The sequence below is a fragment of the Megalobrama amblycephala genome, linkage group LG19, assembly GCF_018812025.1.
Source record: "Megalobrama amblycephala isolate DHTTF-2021 linkage group LG19, ASM1881202v1, whole genome shotgun sequence".
NCBI lineage: Eukaryota > Metazoa > Chordata > Actinopteri > Cypriniformes > Xenocyprididae > Megalobrama > Megalobrama amblycephala.
In genome coordinates, this window is record NC_063062.1 from 14,175,470 (window position 1) to 14,189,021 (window position 13,552).

The 13,552-nt window shown below is 38.8% G+C and overlaps 1 protein-coding gene across 5 annotated transcripts in view; it reads left to right on the top strand.

Moving 5' to 3' along the window:
• bcar1 (BCAR1 scaffold protein, Cas family member) overlaps nucleotides 1-13,552 on the top strand; it is a 109,416-nt gene that overhangs the window by 64,616 nt on the left and 31,248 nt on the right. For all 5 annotated transcript variants that reach the window (XM_048169248.1, XM_048169249.1, XM_048169252.1 and 2 more), the window contains one exon: nucleotides 6,339-7,040. In XM_048169248.1, coding sequence (XP_048025205.1) covers nucleotides 6,339-7,040 — 702 coding nt within the window. The remainder of the gene's footprint in view (nucleotides 1-6,338; nucleotides 7,041-13,552) is intronic.

Consider the following 13,552-nt stretch of genomic DNA (forward strand, 5'->3'; position numbering starts at 1 on the left):
GTACTAAAAACATATTTAAATCGGTTCATGTGAGTACAGTGGTTCAATATTAATATTATAAAGAATATTTTTGGAGCGCCAAAAAACCCCCAAAATAACGACTTATTTAGTGATGGCCGATTTCAAAACACTGCTTCAGGAAGATTCGGAACACAAATGAATCAGTGTATCGAATCATGATTCAGATCGCGTGTCAAACTGCCAACGGCTGAAATCACGTGACTTTGGCGCTCCGATCAGCAGATTCGATGCACTGATTCATTATGCTCTGAAGCTTCACAAAGCAGTGTTTTGAAATCGGCCATCACTATATAAGTCGTTATTTTTGTTTTTTTTGGCGCTCCAAAAATATTCTCGTCACTTTATAATATTAATATTGAACCACTGTACTCACATGAACTGATTTAAATATGTTTTTAGTACCTTTATGGATCTTGAGAGAGGAAGTGTCCATTGATCCCTATGGAGGCCTCACGGAGCCATCGGATTTCAACTAAAATATCTTAATTTGTGTTCCGAAGATTAACGAGGTCTTACGGGTGTGGGTAAGTAATAAATGACAGAATTTTCATTTTTGGGTGAACTAACCCTTTAAGTTACTACAGTGCTAATTGCTAATACAAAGACAATAATAGACAACATACAGCATACCGTGTGGAGTTCGATTCAGGAATCATTGACTCTTATGAGTAGGTTCTTTGAATGAATCAGTCAGAAAGACTCATGAAGTCTGGGCTCTTTTGTCGCCGAAACAGGATTTAGTAGGAAATATCATTTTTGCTCACAACTTTTTAGAAGTTTAGTTTGAGTTATAGCTTAACTGCTTTTAGTGATGAATAGCTCCAAGTATTTTCAAACCAGCTTCCAATTACTGCTTGATAAATGCAGATGTACACCAGAAAACACCCTTGAGGAACCAACTAATCTTCTGTTGTTGCTTAATGCACGGCGCTTTACCGTTTCACTTTATAATTGATGGAGATGGAAGGTATGATTTATCTTAGGCTGTGAAGATGCTAATAGATCCATTGATCAATAGTCAAATATCACCATCTCTGTTATTTTCCTTCATTTATCCTCCTGCTGTTGCCTAAATGTTCATGTGCTTGTGTTCTCCTGTGTGCATTTTCAACAAATGAGAAAACATACACTGTCACTAAGTTATCGATTCGCCCTTACATATAAACCCCTGTGAATCGCTCCCTAAACGTCCAGTGTCCTGATCGACAGAGAGAGAGAGAGAGAGAATTGTGGAGAAGTGGGAGAGGGACAGAAAGAGACAGACAGAGAGGCTTGGCATACTTTCCATAATGGAGGCAAAGTTCAACAGCTCATGATGTCATCAGTCCTCCAGAGTCTTTTTGCTTGGCAGGAAAATATTCTCGTGAAAAAAGAGAGGCGAATAGCCCAGAAAGCATACAGCAGTCTTTTTCTACTGCAGTTTGCTTCTGCTTTTCAAAGGCAGAGCAGGCAAGTGAGATAAGACGGGAGAAGAAAGACAGAGACATCAGAAAATTCTTTTCTGAAGGTTTTTATCCAGTTGCTGCAACAACAGCGTCAATCACCTAATTAATTTATTCGTTATTGTCAGCCCAATCAGGAAGGACGTAACTCTATCCCATTTGTGAAGGAGGAACTGCATCAAGTTTCAGCATTTTTGTCAGTACATATTCATTTTATTTTATTTTTATCTTTGTGGTAATCACTAATTTTGGATAATTCAGTTGAATTACATATTTCACAAATTAATGAATTTTTTAAATTTTTCTTTATGTTTGAACCTTCATGGATGCAAGCCAAATGACGTGATTATTCATAACTAATCAATATATTTGTGACTAAATGGTTTTAATATTAATGTGGTAAATTGTGACCCGGGTAAACATCTAAACTTTGCTTTGCGTTGTGCCTAGCAACACCCTGCATTGTTCTTTCCTGTGTTGACATATTTCCTTTTGAAACAGGAAGTTTGGACATTTTTTAGGCTTTAGTTAGATTGTAGCTGGTATTATGAGGATTGTTTTAGAGTCTATATGACTGTACGAAAATCTGCGGAGTGCAGCATCAGCCATCCATAACTTATATTTTATTAATATACTGTAAAATATCTTTGCTGTTGTATTAGAAGAGAAAAACATTTTAAATGAATCTATCTGCTAGAAGTACATTTTGTCAACATTTTAAAGTTGTATTTATGCATTACTCATTTAAATAATGTAAAGTTGTACTGATATCTACATACTCTGTAGCAAAATTGACACCATCCTACTGTTGCCCATACTGCGCTCAGCCCTAGTCAGAATGTCTCATTCCTTTGCAAAGACTCCCAAAGAATGGCTTAAACTGCCTGTATGGAGAAAAAAAGCCCATGGAGTTGAGCTCTCTCAGCTGGTCTGAGTGCTTCTCATTATTTTGCCATTGTGAGTGTATGAATGGATAGAGGAGGCTGTGGAGGTATGCACGCACACATTTGTGCATGTACATTTACGCATTCCTTCGTCTATGCGTGCATCAGTGCTGTGTGTGTGTATGCGTGTGCCTGCACTACATGGCGACATCTCAACCAGCTGCTCGCAGGCAGTAAAGCCTCTCGGGCGCTATTGTGTCCGGCCTCGGTGTCCTCCGACTTTAAGGGAGACACTACAGGGACTGTCCCTCACCCGGGCAGCACAGGCAGGGCATTCATCTGTCAGATATGCCCTCCGTGAGCCTCTCCTCTCTCTCCTCCAGCTCCGAGCACAGAGACACCATTCATCAGAGCGCTGCCACTCTCCACACAGACCTTTAAAACACACAGGGAGGGATTCACGCAGAATGAATTGTGCCCGCTGATAGCGGTGTTTTTTTTGCTGTCTGCGCTGTTTTGGCACAGACAGACGCAAACAAGAGCAAAAATTTTGCACTAAACGTAATTTGTATGGCGCAATTCTTGATATTGTGGGCACTGAGGTGTTTCTGTGTGTGTGCATAATTAGCTTTATACGACAGGGATTCGAAAGGAAGACATAGCTGCAGGCTTTGGCTGCATCCCATTTCACTTCACCTACTATCCTAGATATTATGTTAAAAACAGAAGGTCAAAAGTGCTTAAATAATGTACTATTTCCACAGAGTTTTCGAAATACATGATTGTTGCAATGGCATACTCCCTGACTACATTCTCAAAAATTCACTTTTACATCAACTGTGAAGTCATGAAAGTTTGTTAATGTTTTATTTATTTATTTATTTATTCTTTAAAGATGTCTCTTGTGCTCACCAAGGCTGCATTTATTTGATCTAAAATACTGTAAAATATACACTAAATTATTCCTTTAATGGCAAAGCTGAATTTTCAGCATCATTACTCCAGTCTTCAGTGTCACATGATCTATCAGAAATCATTCTAATGTACTGATTTGGGGCTCTTTCTTATTATTATCAGTGTTGAAAACAGTTGTTCTGCTTAATGTGTCTGTGGAAATTGTGATATGTTTTTTTCCTGAATTCTTTGAGGAAACTTTTGCAACATTTAAATATCTTAAATGTCACTTTTGATCAATTTAATGCAGCCTTATTAATTATTTAGTATTCTTAAAAGAAAAAGTACTGACCCAATAGTTCATGTACTTTTGGTAGCAACAGAAGTATGCGAATTGAGCATCAGGCTGTGTGAATTGTGTAGTAAGGAAAGGAGAGAAGCAAAGACAGATGCTGTCCTCCTGGTAAATTCCCACTCATGAGTCAGAAAGTCGTAATTATGATGTGAAGTGATTTTTGCCTAAAAAAACATTCAGCATTTTTTCTCTCTTTAACACTTCTATGACAAAGAGAGGAAGCTTTTAAGCACTAGTACAAGAAGATGAAGACCACAAATTGTGTACTAGACCAAAAATACGATACTTCATATGCATTTTATCTTTTATTATGCCGCCACAGAGAATTTTGCTATACAATAGTGTTGTCAAAAGTTCCAGTACTGAAATATTAAAAATATGACGCTTTGAGCTCTGTTGAGCGGATTCGTAAACACCTCTGATTGGCCTTTGTGTTCACGTGCTCATCAGATATGTCTGTGATTTGCTACAATGATCAACGCACGGTAGCATTTGAAAGCACACGGAAGTGTTTGAATTTGAATGCGTTTTGAAAGTAGGAGCGTTTGAAAGCAAGCATCTGTCAGTGGACTCCTGCTTTCAAATGCTGCCGTGTGTATCTGTGTAAGCGCTCGGTGAAGAGCGTCAAAGATGTCTATTTACAACATGTTTTTGAAGCGTTGATCATTGTAGCCAATCACAGACGTATCTGATAGAACACAAAGGCCAATCAGAGGTGTTTACGAATCCGCTCAAAGCGTCATATATTTAAAATATCAGTTCCGACTTGGTATCGCGGTCGGTACTTTAGACAACACTACTATACAATATACATTTTTGTCACATAAACTTGTCACCTTGTAAACAAGCTTATTGAGTTGAATTTTCAAACCAGATTTATTAATATTGTATTGGTAACAGTACACAAAATGAATACAAACTGCAAGGTCAACATGACAATCACTGCGTAACAAATACCAAATTGCTTCCACGATGATCCATGAATTAATGTATCCAGTCCGGAGTGAGTTTCCCACTGGTAATCACAACTTTGTGATGGCGTTCATGCAGAGCTCATCTCGTAAATGCGATCATTCCTACATGACTCAAAGGCAGCATGTGTCCTGACAGGGGAGGTCTGTTAGTAATCAAACACCTGCTGGCTATCTGCTGCGCTGCATCAATCACCTGTTAGCTTGAGCTCAAAACTCTCGCAAACCATGTGAACTCACGGTAGGAGAGCTGTAGGCGAGGGTATGTGTGGGACATGGAGCACTCTTTGTTGGAAATTAGCCATTCCTTCCTGTTTTACTGCACAATGCCCCTCTGCTGAATCGCTCAATAAGAAAGGGGAGGGTTACAGCAGAATAATGGAGTGTCTTGATTGAAGCTATACTCCTCTTTCTTTTTTCCATTTAACAGTTCTAGAAGGCTTCTACAGTAACAATAACCGATCACAATCAGCCAATCAAGTGCTGTGAATTTGTTGAGAGGACAGTGATAGAGTGCTATTGGTTGACTGTTGCTTCATTAAGATGGCACTGAGATGGGTGAGACACGTGTCTGTTGGCACTGTGCCAGGCTTTAGTGAGTTTGTGCCAGAGAAAGGGGGGTCGGGCCGTACTGGTCCAGGAGGACGAACTGCAAATATTTGTTTAACTGTCAAAGACCAGCCGCACTTGTGGGTGGCTTTGTAAACGAGTGGACAGATGGAGTCCATGTTGTGTAAATGTGCTGGGAAGGGGTTTGAAGCAAATAGACAAAATGTAAAAAGCAACGTAGCATTACACTATAGTCACAAGCCTTGTTTAAACCTGATCACAAGTGGTGACTACAAACTTATTCATCACTTATTATGTTGGTGTTTTCCTGCATGTTAAAGGATTAGTTCTTTTCAGAATTAAAATCTCCTGATAATTTACTCACCTTTCTTCAGTCGAAAAGAAATTAAGGTTTTTGAGGAAAACATTCCAGGATTTTTCTCCATAAAGTGGACTTCAACAGTTACCAGTGGGTTGAAGGTCCAAATTGCAGTTTCAATGCAGCTTCAAAGGACTCTACACGATCCCAGCTGAGGAATAAGGGTCTTATCTAGCAAAACAATAGGTCATTTTCTAAAAAATTAATATACTTTTTAACCACGAATGCTCATCTTGCACTGCTCTGCGATGTGCCATGCATTATATAATCATGGCTGGGATCTTGTAGAGCCTTTTGAAGCTGCACTGAAACTGTAATTTGGACCTTCAACTAGAGTTGTCAAAAGTACCGACTTTGGTACCTATCGGTACTGAAATTTTAAAAATGTGACGCTTTGATCATTGAAGCCAATCACAGACATATCCAATGAGCCGTGAAACAACGGCCAATCAGAGATATTTACGAATCCACTCAACAGCGCTCAAAGCGTCACATTTTTTAAATTTCAGTACCGACTAGGTACCGAAGTCGGTATTTTTGACAACTCTACTTCAACCCATTGGTAACTGTTGAAGTCCATTATATAGAGAAAAATCCTGGAATGTTTTCCTTAAGAACCTTAATTTCTTTTCGACTGAAGAAAGAAAGACATAAACATCTTAGATGACATGGGGGTGAGTAAATTATCAGGACATTTTAATTCTGAAGTGAACTAATCCTTTAAAATTAATCAGCATGTATTTAGTGCTGTCCGCTTGTTCATATTGCCAAGAACGGATCCAGGTGAAATACATTAACATTTGAGAATATAAACTCAACCTCTTTCTCTTTCCTCTTTTGCAGAATGTGTTGGCAAAGGCCCTGTACGACAATGTGGCAGAGTCTCCGGATGAGTTGTCCTTTCGGAAGGGTGACATCATGACCGTCCTGGAGCGGGACACGCAAGGGCTGGATGGCTGGTGGCTGTGTTCGCTGCATGGCCGTCAAGGCATTGTTCCTGGCAACCGGCTGAAGATTCTTGTGGGCATGTATGATAAACAGCAACAGCAGCAGTTACAGCAGTCGTCGAACCAGCCCAGCCCGACCCAGAGCCAACTCAACCTGCCTCAGAGTGCCTACAACAAGCTTCCCCCCTCGTCCCAGTACACGGCCATGCACCCCGCCTTCGCCTCCTCCAGCTCCGCCAACTCTACCAACCCAGACGGAGTCTACATGCTCCCCCCCAGCCACGGCCTGTCCACACCCTCCAGCGTCTACCAGGTGCCCACCGGCCCCCAACCTCCACAGCCCCAACCCAAAGCCCCCGCTGTGGCACAGAAACAAAGCCAGGCACAGTACCCTCCCACCCCGCAGGATGTCTACCAGGTGCCCCCCTCCATTAACGTTCCAGGCCAGGACATCTACCAGGTGCCACCCTCTGCAGGAGGGCCGTGTCCCGGGCAGGACGTGTACCAGGTGCCACCATCTATGAACCAGACACAGGACATTTACCAGATTCCGCCATCAATAGAGAGGAGCTGGGACTCTCCCAAACCCATGGGAAAGGTAGGAAAAGATCGTTGTGTATACACATATATGTAACACATTTTCAGACATTTACTTTCAAAACAAACAGCAAAACCTGAAAGAAAATTTTTATTTTATTTTATGAAATCAAAATTGATCCTATTTACTTTTTTTTTAAACATATGTCCTATTATGTATGATTCATTGGTGCATATTGTTAAAAACATAATATAATACGTAACTTTCTCTACTACTGTTTCACTCTAAAATACATCATATTTGGTAAGTAAAATAGGAACAGCACTTAATGTTGACCATGTTGATACACAAGGACGTGTGATGAGAAACAGCCTGAAAAAAATACAGAAAGTCAAGAGAAATATAGTCAGAGGGGTTTGTGAGGGAGGAGAGTGTTGAAGACAGTCATAAATAATGCAGAGTTTGATAACGCCGGTGACGGTGGGCAGTACAGAGTGAGTAAGCACTTTCTTTCGAGTGGTAACTACAGGTTGAAGCTGTGGGCAGTGATGGTCCCTTGAGAGAGTGTTGCAGGCCACTCTTAGGGCACTGAGCCATATGCCACGGCTGCCGCAGATGCGGGGGAAATGAAGTGTAAAGATGGAAGGTTGGTGAGGAGAGGTTCAGCTGCAGACATGCTCACTGTTAGCAACCTGTCAAATCTGATCTACAGCCATAAAGATACAGAGAAATGACCCTTTGACACTGGTTCTGGTCACTGTGACATGGTTACGTAAATATTTAAAACTATAGCATGCTAATGAGATGCTATGCTGTTAGATCATAACTTGCTTCCTGATTATATAAAAATCAATGTGTTCAGGCAGTGAGAGTAACAATCTTATTGTGTGGAAAATTTCCATTGCAAATAAGTACCTTGATACTGTAAAGGTTTCGAGTTATACAGGAGGGTACCCACAGTTCTGGAAAACCATAGAAATTTGAATGTATAATTTACAGGCCTGGAAATGTCTTGGAAATTAATGAATTATATTATTATATTGTCCAGGGTTTCCCAAAATGGGGTTTGTGAGGGAACTGCAGAGGGTTTGTGAGTTGATAAAAATAATATTAAAGGTGCCATCAAACATTTTTTTTACAAGATGTAACATAAGTCTAAGGTGTCCCCTGAATGTGTCTGTGAAGTTGCAGCTCAAAATACCCCTTAGATTTTTTTTTTAAATAATTTTTTTAACTGCCTATTTTGGGGCATAATTAGAAATGCGCCGATTCAGGCTGTGGCCCCTTTAATTGCTCACGCTCTCCGCCCCCCCAGAGCTCTCGACTCTATCATTGCCTAAACAAAGTTTACACAGCTAATATAACCCTCAAAATGGATCTTTACAAAGTGTTCGTCATGCAACATGTCTAATCGCGTAAGTATGGTATTTATTTGGATGTTTACATTTGATTCTGAATGAGTTTGATAGTGCTCCGTGGCTAACGGCTAATGATACACTGTTGGCGAGATTTATAAAGAATGAAGTTGTGTTTATGCATTATACAGACTGCAAGTGTTTAATCATGAAAATAGTGACGGCTCTTGTCTCCGTGAATACAGTAAGAAACGATGGTAACTTTAACCACATTTAACAGTACATTAGCAACATGCTAACGAAACATTTAGAAAGACAATTTACAAATATCACTAAAAATATCATGTAATCATGGATCATGTCAGTTATTATCGCTCCATCTGCCATTTTTCGCTATTGTCCTTGCTTGCTTACCTAGTCTGATGATTCGGCTGTGCACATCCAGACGTTAATACTGGCTGCCCTTGTGTAATGCCTTTCATAATGTTGGGAACATGGGCTGGCATATGCAAATATTGGGGGCGTACACCCCGACTGTTACGTGTTATGTTGAGATTCGCCTGTTCTTCTGAGGTCTTTTAAACAAATGAGATTTATATAAGAAGGAGGAAACAATGGAGTTTGAGACTCACCGTATGTCATTTCCATGTACTGAACTCTTGTTATTCAACTATGCCGAGGTAAATTCAATTTTCAATTCGATGGCACCTTTAATAATTGTTTAAATCAGTAAAATAATAGATTGTAAATGAAAAAAATAAATAAATAAAACACTTACTAAAAATTGTGAAATATTTCATTTGTTTACCTTCAATACATGTGACACCTAACCAACATCAGAGAACCATGAACATGCGATTGTGTTGTAAATCATGGAAATGTACCATGGTATTTACATGGTATTCCAAGGTACCTCAAAGAATACCATGGTATTACCAAACAATTATGGTAAGACCATAGTAATTTTTGGCATTTTTTAGTTGTTGTAAAATAGTTGGCATGGTTTTTGTTGTCATTTTTGTTATTGTAAAATGTTTCTCTCAGCCGGGAATTTTAATCAATATGACCCTGATGGAAAAGTATGAAAAACCATCCTGCCCCTGGAATTTTTGGCATTCAAAGGCAAAACTTAAAATAATCAAAGTGAAATACCTCAACAAGATGTAAATTCTTAGACGATGTCTGATGTTTCACATTTTATGAGTGGTTTAAGCTTTAGCTCAGCTTTGATTTGATCATTTTTGTATCATGCTTTTGTCTATCCCGAGCCATGGTTTTTCAAGCTACCTTTTTTTTCCCTTTACCATATTCTCTTTTCACAGTGTCTGTCAAAGTAGAAGTAGTAGTCCCAGCTACTTTACAACATACTGCCTCTCATATCAAGTGAGTAGTTGACAGTCAGTTGAATGTTCATAGAGTCCAACAAACCCAACAGCTGAAGAATCGATACTGATGGCAGTGACCCAAGAACTTACTAAACACCCTGAATACTGCAGTGATGGGGAAGAGATGGTGTGGATCAGTAGTCAAACACAGAGTGGATTCCAGTGAGGAGCGCATTGCTTACGTTCTTCTGGATTTAGTGCTGCATTGAAGCCAAAGATAATGTAGTAATACGTCTGCTTGCATAATATTATGCCATTGCAGTTCTCCATCTTTGAACACTGTTGTGAGCTGTTGACAGAAAGAGAACTAGGAACAAGAAAAGAAGACTTCTATTATCATGTCCTTCCGTGATCATTCTCAGAAGCATTAGTTCTACGTTTCTATTTGCAATTCTTGTGTTGAGGTTTTCCTTTCATGTGGTTTATGAGGGGAGATTTTGATGTTTTCTTCTAACGTCCTCTATTATGATCACTTGTCCTTGTGCCCATCGTCCCTTCACCACTGGCAGTTTTTCATTATGTGATAAGAGTTCCTGTTGAGAGAGAAGAGGATGGACACACACACACACACACACACACAGCGCTTAAAAAAACACCTTTATACTTTTCCTTTGCTTAACAAAGGAATGTATTTCAAGGCAGAAATACTCCAGTCGGTTAATTCTCTCAAGGCTCACGCATAACTAAATGACTGGCAGCAGTGTGTCTGTGTGTTATGCTGGGGTAAAATAGAGTGCAACAGAGGCTGCCCATTTTTAAACGTGATTTTTATTCTTGTGTTCGTGTTTAAGAGTTAAACCAAGTCAACCAGATCTGAGATGTATCAAAAACATTACAACATTTGATTCTGAGCAAACAAAAATGAATCAATGAATCAGTCAATCAATCAATCAATCAATCAATCAATCAATCAATCAATCAATCAGTCGACAAATGGATAATACTGTGGTAATAAGGTGCCCTAGAATCAAAAATTGAATTTACCTCGGCATAGTTGAATAACAAGAGTTCAGTACATGGAAAAGACATACATTGAGTTTCAAACCCCATTGTTTCCTCCTTCTTATATAAATCTAATTTGTTTAAAAGACTTCCGGAAAACACGCGGATCTCAACATAACACCGACTGTTACGTAACAGTCGGGATCATTAATATGTATGACCCCAATATTTGCATATATGCCAGCCCATGTTCAAGGCATTAGACAAGGAAAGGCAGTATTAACATCTGGATCTGTGCACAGACAAGGTAAGCCAGCAAGAACAACAGCGAAAAATGGCAGATGGAGCAATAATAACTGACATGATTCATGATAACATGATATTTTTAGTGATATTTGTAAATTGTCTTTCTAAATGTTTCATTAGCATGTTGCTAATGTACTGTTAAATGTGGTTAAAGTTACTTACTGTATTCACGGAGACAAGAGCCGTCGCTATTTTCATTATTAAGCACTTGCAGTCTGTATAATTCATAAACACAACTTCATTCTTTATAAATCTCTCCAACAGTGTAGCATTAGCTGTTAGCCACGGATCACAGCCTCAAACTCATACAGAATCAAACGTAAACATCAAAATAAATACTTTACTCACATAATTCAAAGCATGCATACAGTATGCATGACGAACATCTTGTAAAGATCCATTTGAGGGTTATATTAGCTGTGTGAACTTTGTAAATGCACTGTAATATAGTCGAGAGCTCATGTGGCAGGGAGCACGTGATTTAAAGGGGCGGCGCGCTGCCAAAATCAGTGTATAGTTAATGATGCCCCAAAATAGGCAGCTAAAAAATTTTATTTAAAAAAAATCTGTGGGGTATTATGAGCTGAAACTTTACAGACACATTCAGGGGACACCTTAGACTTATATTACATCTTGTGAAAAAGCATTCTTGGCCACCTTTAAGTTTAAAGTTTAAAATTTAAGTTTAAAAATATAATTTATTTGAGGTTAAAAAATTCACTACTGTTTGGGGTCGGTAAGATTTTTTAAAGAAATTAATACTTTTATTCAGCAAGGATGGATTATTTTGATCAAAAGTGACAGTAAAGGCATTTATAATGTTATTAAATATTTCTGTTTTAAATAAATGTTGTTCTTTTTGGACTTTATAGTTATCAAAGAATCCTGAAAAATCCTTAATCCTGCTTCCACAAAATGATTATGAACTGTTTTCAACATTGTTAATAATCAGAAATGTTTCTTGAGCACCAAACAAGCATATTAGAATGATTTCTGATGGATCATGTGACACCAAAGACTGGATAATGATGCTGAAATTTCAGCTTTGCCATCACATGAAAAAGTAAATTTTAAAATCTAATTATTCTAGTATATTATGTATCATAGTATATAATGTATCATTCTAATATAGTAAAATATAGAAAACAATAGTTATTTTACAGTTTACTGTTATTTTTTGATCAAATAAATGCAGCCTTAGTGAATGTTAAATAATGAATCAAAAACAGTGAAAAATTCTACATACCAATCTTTGGAATGCTAGTGTGCATGGTAAACATTTTAGGGTTTTGTGTAAACAGTCAAATGTTCAGATATATTCAGATATTTAAGTTGTTTAAAGATAGATATGAAGATAGGCTTGGTTATGGGAGTGGATGGTCACTGTTGAACTAATTCGCAGTGATTCCTGATTTCAGCGACTTCTTATATCTCTCTTTGGGACCATAGGAAGTGTAGTTTTTAGAAATGTTGTTATAAATTCTAATTTCAATATGCTTAACTATGGACAGACTCACTCTGGCGATACTGTGGCAGCAGTAAGAGTTATATGATCATTGTGGATGAGGTCAGGGTTAGGAGTGAAGGATTGTGATAAAGCAGCTGGAACAACTGAGCTGTGCGTCACATCAAAGACATGCGCAGGCAGGGTGTGTCAGCACGCGACCCACAAAGCCCCTGCACACTTCTCCAAGGGCAGGAGTTGAATTCCTCCTTTATTTGCCCTGTCTGAATGAATCATCATGGACTCTTATTTATGGAAGTAATTTCACATTGTGCGATATATTACAAAAAAATTATAAGAAATTAAGCCATAATTGAGAGAAATAAAGTCACAGTTGTAAGAGATAAAGATGCAATTATGAGAGACACAGTCACAATTACCATATTTTTTTTTTTTTTGTCATCATGTGGAAATGAGCTTCCGTAACAATCTGCTTTGTTGATTTAGTTTTTGTTGTTTGCTAAAAAGCGCTGAACTCAGTGACTAACATCAATAAAAATGTTGTAAGAATGAACACTAAACGTTATGGCATGCTTCAATCAAAACCGAATCTGTGAAGATGTTTCTTGGGAAATACAAATGTAATACCGGATATGACCTTCAGTTACAAGAATAAGATTTGTACATGTTTGTGACTCACTCACCGCTGCTAAGACTCGCCCCGGTGTCCTGCTTACACATTAACCAAAGTGAGCTTATACTATCAACTCAAGTTGCACATTGACCATTAGAGTAAATAAAACTGACGGATGAAGAAAGATTTGAGCGTAAGCTCGTTCGTCCGGTTTAGGGCCACGTGAGCGTGTCACGAAGAGGGTTTGTGGACGAGGTATTTACTTCTATTATGGATGCAGTTGAATGGACAGTGAAGAGGGGCAGCAGTGGTGGAGAAAGAGTCTTGCCTTATCTCTTTAATGGCCCCTGCTATAGCCGTTCTGTATGCTGGACAGATAGCTGGGGTTTATTAAGGCAAGGTGTGCTGGGAAACAGGAAGGGGGAGATGGCAAAGGCTAGATTGAGATTCTCCTGTTAGTTTGCCGCACTGCCTGTTCTGAAAGTAAATGTGCAATCTTTGGAGAC